At 39.7% G+C, this 18536-nt stretch overlaps 2 protein-coding genes across 2 annotated transcripts in view; both read right to left on the bottom strand.

Annotated features, from left to right (window-relative positions):
* The window catches only part of LOC310830461 (vomeronasal type-2 receptor 26-like), a gene marked incomplete at both ends in the record, with an annotated part of 44056 nt that extends 37729 nt beyond the window's left edge, over window positions 1-6327 (bottom strand). The window contains 3 exons of the mRNA XM_083710239.1: window positions 3004-3589; window positions 4219-4510; window positions 6152-6327. Of these exons, the coding sequence (XP_083566365.1) occupies window positions 3004-3589; window positions 4219-4510; window positions 6152-6327 (1054 nt within the window). The remainder of the gene's footprint in view (window positions 1-3003; window positions 3590-4218; window positions 4511-6151) is intronic.
* Window positions 6328-8883: 2556 nt separating this feature from the next.
* LOC310830462 (vomeronasal type-2 receptor 26-like) lies at window positions 8884-18021 on the bottom strand (the record flags this gene model as incomplete). Its single annotated transcript, XM_083710240.1, has 5 exons — window positions 8884-9879; window positions 11487-11714; window positions 13978-14826; window positions 15924-16215; window positions 17861-18021. 5 exons carry the CDS (start codon window positions 18019-18021, stop codon window positions 8884-8886), a joined length of 2526 nt encoding a protein of 841 aa, XP_083566366.1.
* Window positions 18022-18536: the final 515 nt, after the last annotated feature.

Consider the following 18536-nt stretch of genomic DNA (forward strand, 5'->3'; position numbering starts at 1 on the left):
GTCCTGCATGTCTGAAGAAAAGAAAAATATGGTTTCATCTCATGAACATGGTAGAAATTGCTGCTAAATGACACGACTGGCCCCATTTTAACATCCCAGCCTCCAGTCGATAAGCTGAGAGGAAGTGGTTTCATTTCTTGAAAAGTGGGAACTGAACTCCCCCCCCTAAAACTAAGCCATGATCTTCATTTTAAAAAGTAGTTTCATAATAACAATGGTTTATCAAATGATGGCTTAGTGTTAAGTGTCAACCCTGCCCAGCCATTTAACTCTGACATGATTTGTCACTGGAGTATTCTCAGAGTCTCAACTGGTCCCACACATCCAGGCTGGCTACTGGTTCCATCAAAACAGAAAGCACTATAATAGGCATCCTGTCTCCACAGTGATGTTCCTGATTTCTGGCACTTTTTGGGGTTCTGAGTCTTGGCATTCTCCCTCAGTTCTGAATCCTCCCATTCTGACATTCTTGCATTACATTTGTCCCCTAATGTCTGATACTTGGCTTCCTTTGGATTACTATACAACCCAGAAACTTCTACATTCATCAGCTTCATCCAAGATCCTCCTCCATCAGCATTTCAATCACACGTCATACACGGATGAAAAGTAATCCTCTACACATTACATTGTTTTATTCCAATATTCCACCGAACAACAGCCATGCTGCATTATAATATTTTCATACCTTCGTGCTCTGAAATCTTTCCCTCTGGACATGGGGTGCAATCGTAACAGCAAAATGGCTTCCCCTCTTTCATTTTCTGGCTAGAACCGGGTTGGCAACTCCCCGTACAAAGAGAGACAGGCTGTGTCTAATCCACAAATAAAAGAGATCAGTGATTATCTGGTGAATAATAAACTTGGCATCATTAAATTTCTGGGACATTTCTGAATATTCTTAAGGAACAAGGCATTTCAGTAAAACTTTGAATTTCTTTATTATGCATCAGTTCAGAGACCTGATACCAGCAAGTCTCATGCATGTTTTTATGCATTTTTTTTGTTAGATATGGTTTTCCTGTAACCACTTAACTAGTGGTTTTGTGATTATGTTTCTTTAGTGAAAACACTAAATGCAGTTATATCAAATGATTTTATATTTCAAGTAGACACTAAGTAAAGAGTGCTTGAGGACCATATTTACTTCTGGGCAGCCTATCAAGAGTCTCATGCCAGTGGTGGGTGAAGCCAGAGGCAAAAGTGGGTGGAGCAACACATTTAAATTTTAGCTTTGTGCCATAGATTTAGTTTCCGAGCAGATATTGCCAGCAGATGCAGGAAATAGATATACCTGAGCTGCAGTTAAACATTAACTAAACAAGATTTTATCTTTATCTTCAAGTTTAGTTGAATGGAAGGAGGTTGGCTGAATGTAGAAAATCAAGTGTGGGTTTATATTCAATTAGCAATAATGTAATCAAATTCTAATTTAAATATTTCTCACTAAATAAAGCAACAAAGGGCAAAAAAAATGTGGATCCTAAGGTCTTCATGCCTTTGAAAAGCAAGATTTTTATAGGGGACTTTTACTGTTATATGAAATTATTTTTTTGTATCAATACCAAGGAAATACTCATTAAAAACTGGAAGTCTTTCTAAAGTGCCTACAATTGGATCCTACCTGGTTAAACCAGTTGTGCCATGTTATGGCATCCTCACTGATGGAAAATGCTTGTTCTGGAGGACCCTGAGGACCCATCCTCCCAACTTTTACTCTGTGAAAGGATTGGTTTGAAGAAACAATCAAGTTGATAATATCAAACCCAGCTATTAATTCCCCGTTGTGGTTGAAAGAAACCTTGTCTCCAGCACTACTGTTAAATGAGACATTTTTCAGAAAACGATGCAACTAAATTGGAAAGGGAAAGGCAATAGTTTAGGCAAGGCTGCAACACAATTTTCTCTCCAACTAACAGCAGAAACAGTATGGGGGTGAGAAAAGATTGATGGAAGAATTGCTCACACGTTGCGGCAAATGTACAGAAACCATGGATACTACATGCATCATCAAAATTTCAACACTGCGTGCCATTACAATTAACTTGACAGACATATTTGACCAAGCATTTTTCTACAACATTTAGGGGATGAGTGGAGGAGAAAACTGTTCCAGAATTGGTTGGGATGCACAAATGTTTGAGTAGAAGGGACTGTACATGCACTATTAGATAAAGTAGACTGGGTATGGATTACCTTTCTTACTTATTTTTCTTTTTAAAAAAATCAGGAATAGGTCTATTATAACAGTAATCTCCTCTTCATCCCCAGCATCAACATTCCTGGGAATGAAGTTATATCATCATGTAGAGTTATTAGAAACTGTATTCAAAGTAATCAATTGCCCCAAAAGGTGGCTTAGTATTTCTTTCTTTTTTTTTGCAGTGGAAAAAGGGTAGGAAATAAAACAATACCCTTGGATGACCTTATCTAATATTTTGAGTAACATGTCCCTACCCAGTCCCTCAAATTCTCTCTCTCGCTGTGTGTGTGTGTTACACACTCACCCACACCTTCATAGGGAAATCAAGCTTCATCAAAGGGGAGCTGGATGATGAATGCAAAACAGAGAAGGCAAATTGAAATATAGACTTCCACTTTTGCTAATGGGAGGAACAATAAAGGTGCAACTTTGAGCAGATGATGAGTTAAGATGTAAAGTTCTCACCACAGATGGAAGCTTCTTGAAACACCCATGTAATGCTCTCTTTCAAGTTAAGTGCATTACCTTCCATAGCTCTTGTTTCTGAAGCTTCTGTCCTTTAGCATTTAACACTGCTCTGTATTTGTCTCTGGATAAGGACATGGCATGTAAAGCATGGGCCACAGCATAGACAGCATTGTAGATGCTATAGCTGTGGCCAGTCATGCTTTTTTCAAAAAAAGATCCAGGAAGGCTCTCCAGCTGCTCTTCCTCAGTGCAAACATCCTCCTCTGCATGACCCTCATCTGGATTTGGGAATACACAGGCAAAAGCCTGTTGCCAGAAGTCCCTGATAAAACCATCTTCTATTGTGCTGGAGGGCTTTCTGTTCTTAACAAATTGGTGAAATCTTGGTTCATCATTTGAGTGGATTGCAAAAGCCAAAGCACCATGGAATATTTTTGTATCCCAAGTCTTTTGGAACACCAGTGAACTGAACTCTAGCTGGGCTGTTGTTATCCACACTTTACCTCTGGGTTTAGTTTTCACATATTCAAGATCTGAGAGATATGGAAGCCATAAGAAAAATGCCATGGAATAAGATTCTCCATAGGCCAGCACTACATTGGCTCTACTGCTCATCACTTTCTCATGTATCTTTGTACCCTGTTGCAGCATGTCATAACCTTCGGTGGCAAAAGTAAATTTGGGCATTTTTTCCAAGAAGGCAAAGCAGACACCATGCTGAGAAAACAATGGAAGCACAGTTTGCACAAACCGTTCTGCATTGTCACTGTCCATAACAATGACCCCAATCCATGTCCACTTGAAATGTATAAGCAAATAGAGAATCCCCACAGACTGACGAGATTCCTGAGGAGCTACCTGGTAGAAGGAAAGGCCTGGAGTTTTATCATTCATTACTGGAGCAGAGCCATATAGGAGCTAAAAAGAGATTAGGGTAAGGAGGGATGATAGCAAGATTAGTATGTAGGTATGCATTTATTTGTGGTGTTTGTATTCCTCCCCATAATAGAAATTTCTCTAGACATATTGCAATGAATAGGAGGTGCTGCTGGTCTCCTCCACCCTTGTGCTCAATGTACATTTCCCCCTCTACTTCCTGATGAAGATCTTTACTCACACCTTCTTCTCAGGTTGTGGGGGTGTCATGTTTTGGTTCTCCTCAGGTGGCAAAATATCTTAGGTCAGCTCTGAAGGCAACAATCCTTTCTCAGCTTCATTCTCTCTCGATATCATTTCTTAAAAGAGTTTAGGAACCTTTTTATTATAGGAAATAAAGAGAAGTTGCTGCCTGGGTTGGGTGGAGTTATTGCACTACTAGTTTCTCAGCAGGTGGACCACTGCTGCTTATCAGGAGGGGGGGGGGAGAGGCGATTTACAAGTGAAACATAAAGACTGCTTCTTTTTCTTAATATTTACAGAGAAGGTAAGGGAAAGAGTCTGTCTTCTCCAATGCAGTCATTTCTATCTCCAATCCATAAAATGTATACTCCAAGGTACTGTAAGTTCAGTTCCTGTATTCCATGCTCACACGCTCACAAGTGTCCTACCTGTGGAATCTTATATATATCCAAGATAGTTGCCACATGATAGGAGGTTTCGGCATCCAGCCCACCAATGACTGCAATTAGATCATTCTGGATGTAACATCTATAGTTGGGGACAAATTTCTCCAGTGTGGATAAAAGCAGCATTGTGGCATGATTTGTCTTCCTTGCATTGACATAGCTGTCATAGATGTGGAAACCCAACGTGAGATTGGGTAAGATCTGAGAGTTTTCATTGATCTCCTTCACTGCAAATGCAAAGGCCAGGATGTGCTGGTAATTCTTAGGCACTACACTAGAAAGAGAGTTGCATTCTGTATCAGATGGGAACAAACTCCTGCCTTGGCTCCCCATTTCATTTCTGGTGCATCAGGGAGGTTTCCCTGCTCTGGGATTTCTTGGGTCTATGCACTTCAGTTTTTTTTGTTTTTGTTTTGTTAGAAGTCTTATACCCTCTTAGTTTTGCAGGGTCCTCGTTATTCAAAGGCGTTTGTGCAATGCAGTTTTTCAAAGTGATGTAATGTGATGCACTCCCCCAAATTCATCAATGAAATATGTAAAAAGTCGAAGGACTCATGTCTCAAATGCCAATGGGTTAAAAAACATTGTGTCACCAGTTAAAAGAGCAATAATTGAAGCTTTACTGAAAAGGGAACATCTGAATATTGCTTCAATTCAGGAAACTTACCCCCCCACACACACCAAAGAAAAAGACTTGAGGGCAGAAATATTCAAAGGGAATTGGGTAGCTGATCAAATATGTGCACCAGCAACATCAAAGACACAGAGTGTGGCTATTATTGCTAAAAAGGGTCCCTTGGTATTCACAGATGCTCTCCATCACCCTAATGGCAGATATTTGCTTTTGAGTGGTTTGCTTGGGTCAAAAAATCTTTACAATTGACAACAGTGATGGAACTCAGACCCCCAATGGTCCAATTATGTTTGTGGAGAGGATATATTTCAGAAGGTTAGGGTAAAGTGATTTCTTGATACCTTAGACTCTGACTATAAAATATGCATCATATGAATTAATGTAGGGTATTATATTCATTTCCCCTCCCCTCCCTATTATCCACTCTGGTTCTTCTTTCTCTCTCTCTCTTTATGCTTGAGGCTGCCATTATTTTATCTTTATTTTAAACATTAATATATTTTTTTAAAAAATATACAACTCAGTCCAGAGGATCAATAAGTTTTTAGGAACAACCTAATCTTTGTAGGTTCCAATTAATGCCCTCTACTGTAGATTAACAAATAAACAATATAAAATATTATTGTGTCAGTGTGCTTTAGACAACACTGAATATTTCCCTAATTGTATGTTCAATTGTTCTCTGACACAAAGTTTTAGAAAAAAGATCATGTTGGTTGGCTGAAAAATCATTGATCAGATTTTTAAAAAATGAATTTCTTACTTCATTAAGATCCTGAGAAGGGTTGCTACATTCTTATTGAAACTAACCAAGGCAGGAGTCAGATTTTAGAGAACAATGTAAAATATACTACTGGAGAAGCTTGATCACTTATCTTTATTCTATCTTTTAATATAAAACAAGAGGATGGAAATTCAAATCTACATAAATAATTGCCTGAGCTGGATGTAGTAATGACACCATCTGTAGTGTCAACTGCCAGTTGTTGCTTTTAATTTTATTTTATGATTCAGTATGTTCCCCCCCCCCCAGCATATTTGCTAAACATTGTCCATCTCTGCTGTTCTATTTTGTGATTTTAAGCAATAAGCTTGGACTGATCATTCTTCTCTGTAGAGAAATAGGAGCCTCCCCACAACATTATATTAATTGCATTATCTTTTTCTATAGCCTAAACCAATGAGGCAGTATTCTGAGGCTTCATCTCTGCAACTGATCATTCCAGTGACAAAATATATGGAGATTAAAAACAATCAAAGGAAGGGAAAGTAAGTCCTTACAGAAGTTCTTCAAGCAATGCTGGTGGAGGTTTTGCAACAAAACGTACTGGACTGGCGGTGAAGCGAGCCTGAGAAGCAATACCTCCAATAATGAGGTCTCCAGACTGATGATATTTGTGAAGTGGAGACTGTAGCTCACAGACATTGCATTTAACAATGTGTGTCTTGCATACCATGTGAGAAAGAAATAGCAGCAGCAAGATGATCAAGACTGACATCTTCAGTACTAGTACAAATCTTCTCTCTACACACAAATTCTCCTGTTTTCTTCAATAACAGTGTGATCTAGAGTTTCTGTGATTAAAGCCACTTGGCTTGCATGCAAGCTTAATCTCCTGATAGTTCTGTACCTTAGACTATACAGGAAGATCCATGCTTGTTTTCAGCACTTCTCCATAGTTCAGAATGGTATTCAGTATATTTATGACTTCTTTTCCCGTCCTTGATATTAGCTCTGCTGAATGCCTTCAAGGATTTTCAGAAGCAGAATTAATTGCTAGGCTTTGATTATAATCACTACTTCAGCCCTGGAATTTCCCAGTGGAATTGCTGGAGAAAGCTGGTTTTCATGCCTAAACAGATATTTTCTCTTCCACTTAGCTAACAAGGGACAATTGGACTTGGAATGACATACAGCAAGAGAAGAACATTATAAATAATAAACAGTTATCTGGAGCTAGAGAATAAATGATCTGTTTTAAATTTTGCTAAAGAAGTTCTGTCCTCAATTCTTGTTAACCAACATTTCCATCCATCCAGCTAAATTTATATCCAATCCATGTGTTCATAGATTGAATATAAACTTATATTCAATGCATGCGTTCATGTAAATCAACCTTCACCTTTATTGATGATGCTACTTGGACAGCAAGAAACTAGTAAATGAGATAAATAAACTGTAGAATATAGGGGGCAATGATAACTAGTGAGGTCCCTCCATATGTTGTTTGACTACAACACCCATCATCTCTGACCAATGGTCATGCTGGGTGAAAATGAGAGAAACTGGTGGGCCCAATATTGCCCAACCTTGCTGCAGAAGAAGAATTAATGGAAGGTTGACTCTGATTGACTTAAGAGATCATATGGATGAATTGAAAAGACAATGCAAGGCTGCAGCTCAGAGTGCAGCTCAGTCCAAAACTCAGCATATCAGAGAGGCAGGCCAGAGGGAAGCTTTCCTTCTGATAAGAAAAAGTAAGCAGGGATGTGAATTCTACCCAAGGAGCTAACAACTAATCAATGGACAATAACAGACACAAATGTCAGCAGAAACTGGGGTCTCAAAAAACTGAGGGGGCAAAACCTATGAAATTATTTTTAATTATTTTTATCTGTGTAATTGTTTTAAATATGTGGTTCATAAATGGAATGAAATAAATAATGCAGTGAATTCATTTGTAAACATTTTAACAAGATAGAAGCACAAAATAGCACCCTGCCCCTTGCCAGCATACTTAAAAGGCTGTAGAATATTGCTCAGTCAAATGCCTGGTTATAGAGAAACATTTTTGCCTGGTGCCTAAAGGTGTATAATGAAGGTGGCCAGATGTAATTTCCTGAGCAGAGCATTCCACAAGCAGGGAGCCACTGCGAAAAACTCCGTTCTCATGTTGCCACCCTCTGGACCTCATGTGGAAGAGGCACATGAAAAAGAGCTCCGATGATGAACACAGAGTCCAGGTTGGATTACATGGGGAGAGGCAGTTCTTGAGGTATTGCCGTTCTGAACCGTTTAAGGCCTTATAGGTTCAAACCAGCACTCTGAATTGCAAGATCACCACATGCAAGATGCAATTTAAGCATTGCTAAATTATACATTGGGTCACTAAAACTGTGCCAATCATCTAGTCAAAATTCCCAGCTATATAGTTGGCATAAATGTTAAGGATGAAAGGCTTATAGCTACTTATCCCAAGCAGAGGAGACAGGATCATGTGGGCTCAGGCAGTAACCAATTTTGTACTTTCTTCACACTATGGTTCACTGTCATCAAGACCTAGGGCTCATCCTAGAGCAGTGTTCCACTTGTCCCATGCTTTCTAGGCACAGATCCAAGGAGTTTTCCCTTTCCCCCATTGCTTCCGCTGGGAAAACCCACTCTTTACCACAGAATAGAAGCAAACGTCAATGTGTGGAAAACCTGGCTGAAACGGGCTCTGATTCAACGGTAAACAGTGGATTTTCCTTTGAAGGTGAGGATGGAGGCTGCTTCAAAGGGTGCTTTTGCTAAGAACTTAAGACAGACTTACTGAATGTGGCCTTTCTTTCTCCATTAGTGGGAAGGAGAAGTTGGTTGCAGAAGCAAAGGCAGTGGAATCAACTCTTCCAGCTCTTCCTGCACTCATAAGATGTTCATTTGGAAGGGAAGGAAGATCGGAACAAGGTGGGGTCTTTTTTAAAGACTTCTTCTTTGTGAAGAAGATTCACAAAAACCTTTGCAAGCCTTCTTCATGTATCCTGAGATTAATAACTTAAAGGGAATGCCTCTCTACTCATCAGCATAGCAAAGATGAAACACTGTTCAAGCTGTGTAATTATATTCCCTGCAGGATGGGGAAGCCTATGCAATATTAATCCATTTTCATCAGTGACATCAGTTGATGGGCAGCTGTGCACAGTTTTGTGCAAATGGCCTGGCAGGCCGACTTAGACTTCCTGGTGGATGAAGACTGGTCTGCAAGCCAGAGGTTCTCCACCTTGATGTGTATCAAATTACAGACTTAAATTCTTCATTTTTTCCTTCTTACAAGCTGTTCCTTATTGTTCATTTCAGGCCTTAACAAAATAATATAACATTTTGGGGCAAAGATGCACACCAGAAGCCCAGCACTGGAGGCTAAAATAGAGAAGATCTCCACAGCTACTATGTATTTTCCTTTAGTGCTCAGGTAGGAGGGAATAAAGGACAGCCAAACACTGCAAAAAACCAACATGCTGAAAGTGATAAACTTGGCTTCATTGAAACTGTCAGGTAACTTCCTGGCAAGGAAAGCCACAGTGAAACTGATAATTGCTAGGCAGCCCATGTAGATGAGGACACAGCAAAACATTATCACAGACCCCTCATTACATTCTAGTACAATTTCTTCAGTCATTGAGTGCATGTCTACATCTGGGTATGGGGGAGAAGTTACCAGCCACACAATACAAATGCCTACCTGGACAAAAGAACAGAAAAGAACAATGGAGTTGGCCAGTCTTTTCCCCACCCACTTCCTCATCCTGGATCCTGGTTTGGTGGCCATGAAAGCCAGAACCACTGTGATAGTTTTTGCCAGCACACAAGAAACAGCAACAGAGAAGATGACACCAAAAGCAGTTTGTCGGAGGAGACATGCCACATTCTGAGGCTGGCCAATAAATAGCAATGCACAAAGGAAGCAGAACAGAAGTGAGATGAGGAGAGTGTAAGTGAGGTTCCTGTTGTTTGCTATGACTATGGGAGTGTCATGGTGCTTCATAAATGTTCCTAGCACCAGAGCTGTATTAAGAGCAAAGGAAACAGCAAAACATGTTAAACTGAGCCCCAAAGGTTCTTCATAGGACAAGAAGGTTACAATCTTAGGAATACAGAAATCCCGGTTTTTGTTTGGATAGTTTTCATCTTTGCATTTGTGACACTCATTCCTGTCTGAAGAGGAAAAGATGGTCTTGGTTTCACAAACATGCCAGAAATCTAATCCATGCAATTTATTCAAAATTACAAACTGCATTCCATTGTGGAACTGTGGAATTTTGCAACACTTGTTTAAATATTTTGGAATTATGGAGGTGTTAAAATATATTTCATTAAATATATATATTTCATTAAATATATACAATTTATGCACTTATATGAAAAGAAAAACAGCAAGGACCACACATATAGTAATGCTATAATAATGGGACATGATTTTCAATCACACGGCAGTTTCTTCACTCTTCAATGGCTTCTTCCTAGCCATTCAAAACAAAACCTTTCCATCATATTCCAAGCACTAAAGAAAAGCAATCCTCTTTTACATGTCAATTATCTGAAGCAAAGACTGTATGTTTTCTAAATCTTTACAGTTTAATCTTACCTTTTTGGTCTGAAATCTTCCCTACTGGGCATGGAATACAATCATAGCAACAAAACGGCTCTCCATCTTTTGCTTTCTTGCTAGAACCAGGACGGCAACTCTCAGTGCAGATAGAAAGAGGCTGTGTCTAACCCATGAATAAAAAAAATGAACCATAGCCTTGAGAAGAAGGAATTTGGAGTCTTTAAGGTTTGGAGGGTCTTTCCTTTTCTTACTAAAGAGATACAGTACTACATTCCATTCATATGTGAATGTGTTCAACAGATAGCATTAGATAGCCTACGGCCTGTTTTACTTTTCTTTATCTTTTTTTTAAAAAAAAGTTACAAAATTAAGTTCTTATTTTTGTCAACCAGTTCTGTATAAATTTATTACCTCATTTTCTTCCTATGTGGAAGTTTCACCATTGACTCTAGGTTGAAACAATCTTTGAAGCATACAATTTGCACCTGATAATAAATGCAAATCGATGTTATTAACAACACTTTTACTATTACCTAATAGTATAAATATTATATACTGGTATAATGTGGCTTGGATTTTCACATATATACATAAGTACTCTTTCAGGTTCATTTTATCCTATAGTATAATATTTACTTGTTTTTGTACCTGCTTTGTTTCTACTTTCAATCTAGTTTCAGTCTTCCTGGGCCTACAATATTGAACAACTGTGTCACAGTTTCATTGATCTTTGATAACGGGTGACATATAATGGAATATATAAAAATAAATAAAGTAGCATATATATCAATTCCCTCCAAAACATTTCTTAGTTAATAAAGTGAAGATCATAAAATGGGGGCAGAAACATATAGAACCTAACTTGCCCAACACAGGCATCCCATAGAATCTGTTAGGTCAGCTGCTTACAAGCGGCCATACAAGTATTTAGATATGAGGGGCTGTAGGTTGGCAAGGGTGGGTTTGGTGAGAGAATACCAGCCTTCAAGCTCATCAAGATGTCATATAACCTTCAGAGAGAGAAATTGACAGGGAAACGGAAGACAAAGAGAATCGAAATGAAGGCAGAGACTGACATTTGATGTAGGATAAATGATTAGGAAAGGAATGCTAGTCTGGATTATCTATCTTCATGCACCCTAAACTCTGAGGGGCTTTTGATTCTGGTACTGTGACATATGCACTGTGCTTCTTTCAATTAGCAACCAACATTTTATAGGTATTCATTATAATGCAATAATTTTCATTGACAACTGTTTCCATGCAAAATTGAAAGACTTTCCAAACTGCCAGCTTTTGGATCCTACCTGGTTAAACCAGTTGGGCCATGTTATGGCACTCTCATTGATGCTGAAAACTTGCTCTGGAGGAGCTTTGGGGTCAGTCCTCCCGATGTGCACTCTGTGAAAGGATTTGTTTACATAAGCGATCAAGTTGATAAGATCAAATCCAGCTACCAATTCCCCATTGTGATTGAAGGAAACCTCATCTCCAGCAGTGTTGTTAAATGAAATACCTCTCAGAAAGTGGTGGAGCTAGGTTGAAAAAGCAAAGTCAACAGATCAGAAAAGGGCACCAGGATGCTCTATACTATAGTCTATTGGTAGGGGAAGAACTATGACTCATTCTTTGTATCATTGTTCTATTATGTTATTTTAATATATTGTTCTTTAAAAGAGATTCATTTGAATGAAAAGAAGCATAGAAATACAATAAATGAAATCAACTTTTAGTTCGGGTGATAATACTATTATCATGTGATGATTCAGGTACAAGAAAGTCTATCAGACAGATGCAACAATGTCTTAACAGCTGTGGTTGAAATACAGGTGCGAAGAAGTTGGGGTCAGGTCTTGCACACTTCAAGGTCAAGGGACCCCTGATCATTAGGTCCAGTCACTTTATTGGCTGAGGGAGCCGGCGTACAGCTTCCAGGTCATGTGGCCAGGATGACTAAGCTGCTTCTGGCGAACCAGAGCAGCGCACGGAAATGCCGTTTACCTTCCTGCCGGAGTGGTACCTATTTATCTACTTGCACTTTGACATGCTTTCAAACTACTAGGTGGGCAGGAGCAGGGACCGAGGAACAGGAGCTCACCCCGTCATGGGGATTTAAACCGCCGACCTTCTGATCGGCAAGTCCTAGGCTCTGTGGTTTAACCCACAGCCCCACCCGCGTCCCTTGCACACTTACTGGAAGATTAATGGAAGAGAACTGTGATGTCCTCCCTATTCATGGACTTCCTTCCATTATCTCTGCACTGTGTCTCTACGTCACTCTGCATCTGATTGAGGGGGGCATCTAGCCTCCAGTTCTGTGTTCCTTTGTTCTCAGACAGTCCACCTAGATTGATCCATGTTATATCCCAGGTGGAATATGTCATCATTTAGTTATCATTTACTTGTCCATACCACTTCTTGTATGGGCCTGATTTGGCAGATGATCCCTTCTGCCAGTCAGAGTATCCCACCTTTACATTACATTAAATCATTCCAGGAAGCTTTCAGGTAAGAGGAAAGGACATACTAGCTGCTTTCAAACTATTCTTCTATTTGGGGGAACTGTGAGGAACCAAATAATACCAGTTCCAAGATGAACACACTGGAAAAATGGACAGGGAGGGTGTTGCGGGGCGGGAGGGGGGGAGAGAGTTCAACTGAAATGCATTTCAGGAAACACAAAGAGGAGATCTGAGTTTTTTTCATTGGTTTGTTGACCCTGGTAAGTCTTGGGAGGCCTCCTTCTGCAGAAGAAATGTTTTCTGTGGTTAGGCAGAGTAATGGACAATTTTTAATAAGGTAATAAGGATTTTACATAAGAAAAAAAGTTACTACTTCCTTGCTTTAACCATAACACTTTACTGCTCCAAAAGCAGTAAATAGACTTATTTCTTGCAAAGCCCATTGAGCTAGAGAAACCTAAATAAATATAAGAACGCATAAATATGTTTTTCTCAGAAAAGCAGAAATTACTGAAAGACTGGGGAAGCTTTTCTGACATTGTAGTTTGATTCAGAGTGAGATAAAATCATTATTGAGCCCCAGCGCAGAATTAATTCACATTTGTAACATACAGTATATCACATTTTAATGCCTCTAAGGTCACAGCAATATATGCACTGTTTGGGTGGTGGCACACATTTAGAACACAGTAGAACACAGGTTTTGTATGCAAAGACGTAACTGTTCACTCTCTGGCATCTCCAGGTCTGAGAAAGACAGCTGCCCAAAATTCTCTGGAACAACTATCAGCGTTGAGAAGACTGAGCTAGATAGTCCATGGTTCTAAATATTTCAAAGGCAGCTTGGAGACAAGAAAAAAGAGGCTTACAAAAGTGTAGATTACTCTTTCATTGTTAACTGATGGGGAGGTGATGTGAACAGCCCGAGAAATTGGTTAGAGAGTTTGCTACAAAGTTAAGAGGCTGATGCAACAGCCAGGGCTGTCTTAAGCGTATGCGGTGCTGGGGTGCAAATATCCACCCAGTGCCCCCCCCAGGTTGCTGAGTCCCAGGCGTGCAGGATGGTGGAGCCGGCCAGCCGCCTCAGCATCTCGCTGGCTCGGTCACCCCCAAACTCACGGAGCAGAGCTGCCTGCAGCAGAACAGCCTGCCATGGCACTCAGAACAACGGGCAGGCTCTTCCCCAGACTCAACTCTTGGGCCCCAGACTCTCGGCCTGGCACCCCTGAGAGCCCGGCGCCTGGGTTCCCCACACCCCTAGCACCTGTGAGTAAGACAGGCCTGGCAACTGCCACAGATATGGTGCTCTGCTATGTGAGGTTGTTGAGCCCATTACCTGCCATGAATCTTGATTATGGAAGTTCAGTACTCTTTTTTCTGTCAAGGCTCTTGAAGACGATATGGCATGCAAAGCATGTGCCACTGCGTACACAGCATTGTAGATGCTGTAGCTGTGACCAGTCATGCTCATCTCAAAGAAGATATCTGGAAGACTCTCTAGCTTCTCTTTCCCAGTGCACATATTCCCATCCACTTCACTCACAGTAGTATTTGGGAGGTCACAGTCAAATACTTGGAGCCAGAAGTCTCTGATAAACCCATCTTCTTCTGTGCTGGAAGGGTTTCTTCTCTGAGCAAATGCCTTGAATCCTGGTGGATCATTCAAGTGAATCATGAAAGATAGAGCACCATGGATTATTTCTGTATCCCAATACCTTTGATAGAGGAAAGAAATGAGTTCCATCTGAGCTGTCATTATCCACACTCTTCCTTTGGGTTGGTTTACAACATGCTCTATTGCTGGTAGATACAACAACCATCTCAGAACCACCATGGAATAAGAATCTCCATAGAAAAGCACTGTGTTAGCTTTGCTGCCCATGATACGGTCATATATTTTTGCACCCTTTTGTAGCATATTGTCAAACTGACTGACGGAAATGAATTTGGGGGCTCTTTCTATGAAGGCAAAACAGACGCCTTTCTGGGAAAATTCTTCAAACACAGCTTGCACAAATCTTTCTCCATTCTCATCATCCATAATAAGGATCCCGATCCATGTCCACTTGAAATGTAGGAGCAAAGAAAGAATTCCTGCATACTGATGGGCTTCCTGAGGGACCATCTGGTAGAAGGCAAGGCCTGGGGTTTTATCATTCATTACTGGAGTGGAGCCATATATGACCTAAGGAGAGATGCATGGAGGGAAATAATAGCAGCATGTATAAACCAGCTTACATTGTTCATAGCAATTTGCATACATTGTGCCAACAATCCTTGCAACAACCCTGTAAAGTAAATGCGTGTTATTGCCCTCATGCAGTGAATCTGTGTCTGGCCAACTCCAATTTCATGGGCTCATATCTGAGAGAGGAACTGTGCTGAGCTTTATTGCCTCAAAAAGGCCATTCTTTTCACTAATATTCAGATACAAGGCTTTCCAAATTAAATTAAAAATGTGTGTGTTCTTAAAAGCATTACAAAACACTCATTACAATGAATGTCTAGTCAAAAAAATTTACACCAGCTGCATAGGCTGAACAATCTCTCTCACCTGAATATAAGTTACTCATGTTTTGAGTATTTTATTGTTGCTTCAGTCAAAATTATGGTCTACTTTGTGAAATACACCACCTTCCTACAGATGTTCTGGGGTTGGCAGGTGGCCTGTCCATGCAGAAGTGGTTTGCAGAAAGCACTAGTCATTAGTAGTAGTAGTAGTTATAATAAAAATAATATTTACTACTAAGATAAAATATACAAGCATAACACAAAATTGGTTCTCTTCACATTATATGTAGTTATATAGCCCAAAATTGTTCAGCCTCTAACAATATTCATTCTAATTGCAGGTTGCAAGAAAGAAAAAGGGAAGAACAATATTTTAATTTCTGAATATAATTAAACAGTATAGAAATTTATTTATATATGCAACTACAACTGCAAAAATGTCATTTGCCCAAAAATGGAAAGAAGAAGTTCTGATGAGAGAAGAATGGCTACAGAAGTTAACAGAAATGGTGAAACTTACTGGAAGAATAAGAAATCAAGACAGCAAACTTTTTATAAAGGAATGGAAATGGTTTATTGACTATTTACAAACAAATTGCAAACAGATTAAGACATTGGCAGGATTAATGTAGTCTTATTTTTCTAAGATCCATATCATGAGGTCCAAAACACTTTTCTTCTGTCTTTTAATTATACACACATACACAAATCTGGAAGACCGAAGAAACTGTGAGTTGAATACTCAAACCACCACCACACATGATGTCTTACCTGTGGAATCTTATAGATATCCAGTATGGTTGCCACATAAAGAGAAATTTGGGGTTCCAGTCCTCCAATGATTGCTATTAGATTTTGCTGAATGTCACATACATAGTTAGGAAGCAATCTCTTTAGTGCTGATAGCAGTAGCAAAGTGGCATGATAGGTCCTCCTTGCATTGTCATAGCTGTCATAGATGTGGAAACCCAAAGTAAGATTGGGTAAGATCTGAGGGTTTTCATTGATCTCCTTCACTGCAAATGCCAAGGCCAGGATATTCTGATAATACTTAGGCAGTACACTAGAATGAGAGTTGTGTTTTGCATCAGAAGGATATTAAATGTAAGGACATCCACACTTAGTTTAAGTATTGGCACTGTGTTCTGTGCTAATCTGTGCTATTGTTACATTTAGGTTTTTAAACTCATTAAATCTCTCTCTCTCTCTCTCTCTCTCTCTCTCTCTCTCTCTCTCACACACACACACACACACACACACACACACAGTGGCATAATACATGGTTTCCCTTAGTGCTATTTTTCTAGAAAAAGAGGTGCCGGAAGTCACAATGCATACCTCCCTTGTTCTCTTATAATAGCAATGGTGCCCATCAGAGAGGTGCCAGAAATGAGTTCCAATGAGCTCCAGCTGAAAAAAAAAGCCCTGGTTTCCTCCCTCTTCATTTAATCCCCACAGCAACCATGTGAGGTAAGTTAGAATGAGAGGCAGTGACTGGCCCAAGGTCACCCAGTGATTTCATGGTATGATAACACTACACCACACTGACTGTATATTGTATCCAGTTAAATTCTATTCAGAGTAGATCCACTGAAATTAAGGTGCCTTACTTAGTCATCTCCATTACTTTCAGTGGGTCTACTCTGTGTAAGACTAGAATGGAATACCATTCTTTGAACAGAACTTAGCTGGATACACTCTTATTTTAATTAAGGCAGTCTTTAGTTTAATGTGGTTTATATGAAGTCAATAAATGGCAAGTCTACTGAAGGGCAGGATTAAAAATTCTGAGTTAAATCCAGTTTTGCAATTTGACTCCAGAACAGTAAATTCAGCATGGTCCCTTGAAATCCTTAAGTCCCAAATCCTTGCTTTATGTTAGCATATTACACATTTCTGCCCCTGGATCAGATGTGGGAAACTTTTCTCAGGCTGACTGCATTATCCCAGTGAAAAGCTCTTTGGGAATGCATTACAATAGCAAGCAGAGCCAGACACATGGGCAATCACACATCCTTAATGTATGAACATGTAGACATGCAGTCTGTTTCTCTCTCACACACACACATGGAAACACAAAAGGTTATTTCCTATAGAAACAGAGGCATATATTTAATTATTATTATTCAGTTTTCAGTTTTTTATACACTTGCTTTTTTAAAGAAAGTTTTAAAAAGGAAAAGATTTCCAATGCCATTTATAAATTCTGACTGTGCAATAAGAGTACCACAATCCCAGTAGAATGCAAATAATGCAAAGGTACAGTTGAACTTCAAGCCATCCTCTACATGTATTCAAAGCCTCAACATTCAATATGCAATTGCATTTTGAGAATTAAATGTACGCAATTGCAAAATGCATGTCTGATTCCCCACCCCACCCCCGTATTTGCAAGGAGCACAGCCCACCTCTTTGCTGAGACCTCATCATTTCAACCTCCTCTGTTTTGATCTTCTTGCAGCAGAACGTCTTGCAGAGGAAAGAGCATCAGTTGCACACTTAAAAGGCCTTACATCTGCAGGACAGCTATGGGGCAGGAGGAGACCCAGAGGACCAGCTGCAATCTAGCTGCAGAATATATCTGGCCTACACTGTGACAGTTCTAAATCCCTGACCTGTGCTGATAAACCCCAGCTCTGAATGGAGTGGTAGGACTGATAATTGCAATGACAAAATAATAATAATAATAAATGAGAATGAAACCTTACACAAGCTCCTCCAATAATGTTGGTGGGGGTTCTTCAGTGAAGGGAATTATTGAATTGGTTATAATGCCAAAGTGAGAAACAACAGCACCAATGATCAAGTCTCCTGCCTGATGATATGTATGAAGTGGAGGGTGAGGAACACGAATACTGCATCTAACCATGTGAGCATTGCACACCATGTGAGGAAGCAGTACCAGCAGCAAAACAACTAAAACTGACATCCTGGGGATGAGTACAAATGTTGCCAGTGGAACAGATCTCTTATTTCTTCTACAACAATACCATAAGAGACTGATTTGAATGGCACATTCTCCTGAATGGCCTGAATCCTGGGGTATCCAAGATCAGAATAATAGATTCTTGCCTCTTCCCATTCCCTCTTCATAGCTCTAAATGGTATTGTGCATATGAAAAACATCCTCCACAGTCTATTAGCTTTACTAGTGGCTACTAAAATGTCACAGGGGTTTTGAGAAGCAGCAGGTTTAATTACAGTCTTTGGGTGAAAGAGGACAGTAATTATTAAGTAAATTCCTCATGGAATTGCTGAAGAAAATTTGTCACATATTCTGCACAGATGTTTTCCTCATTAGACTGGTCTAAGAAAAGTTGGGTTCTCTTTGTACTGAGTTAGACAGGGCTTAAGGACAACATTCTATAGCTGAATACTGAGAGA

The sequence above is a fragment of the Podarcis gaigeae genome (assembly GCF_964106915.1).
Source record: "Podarcis gaigeae genome assembly, chromosome: 13".
Lineage (NCBI taxonomy): Eukaryota > Metazoa > Chordata > Lepidosauria > Squamata > Lacertidae > Podarcis > Podarcis gaigeae.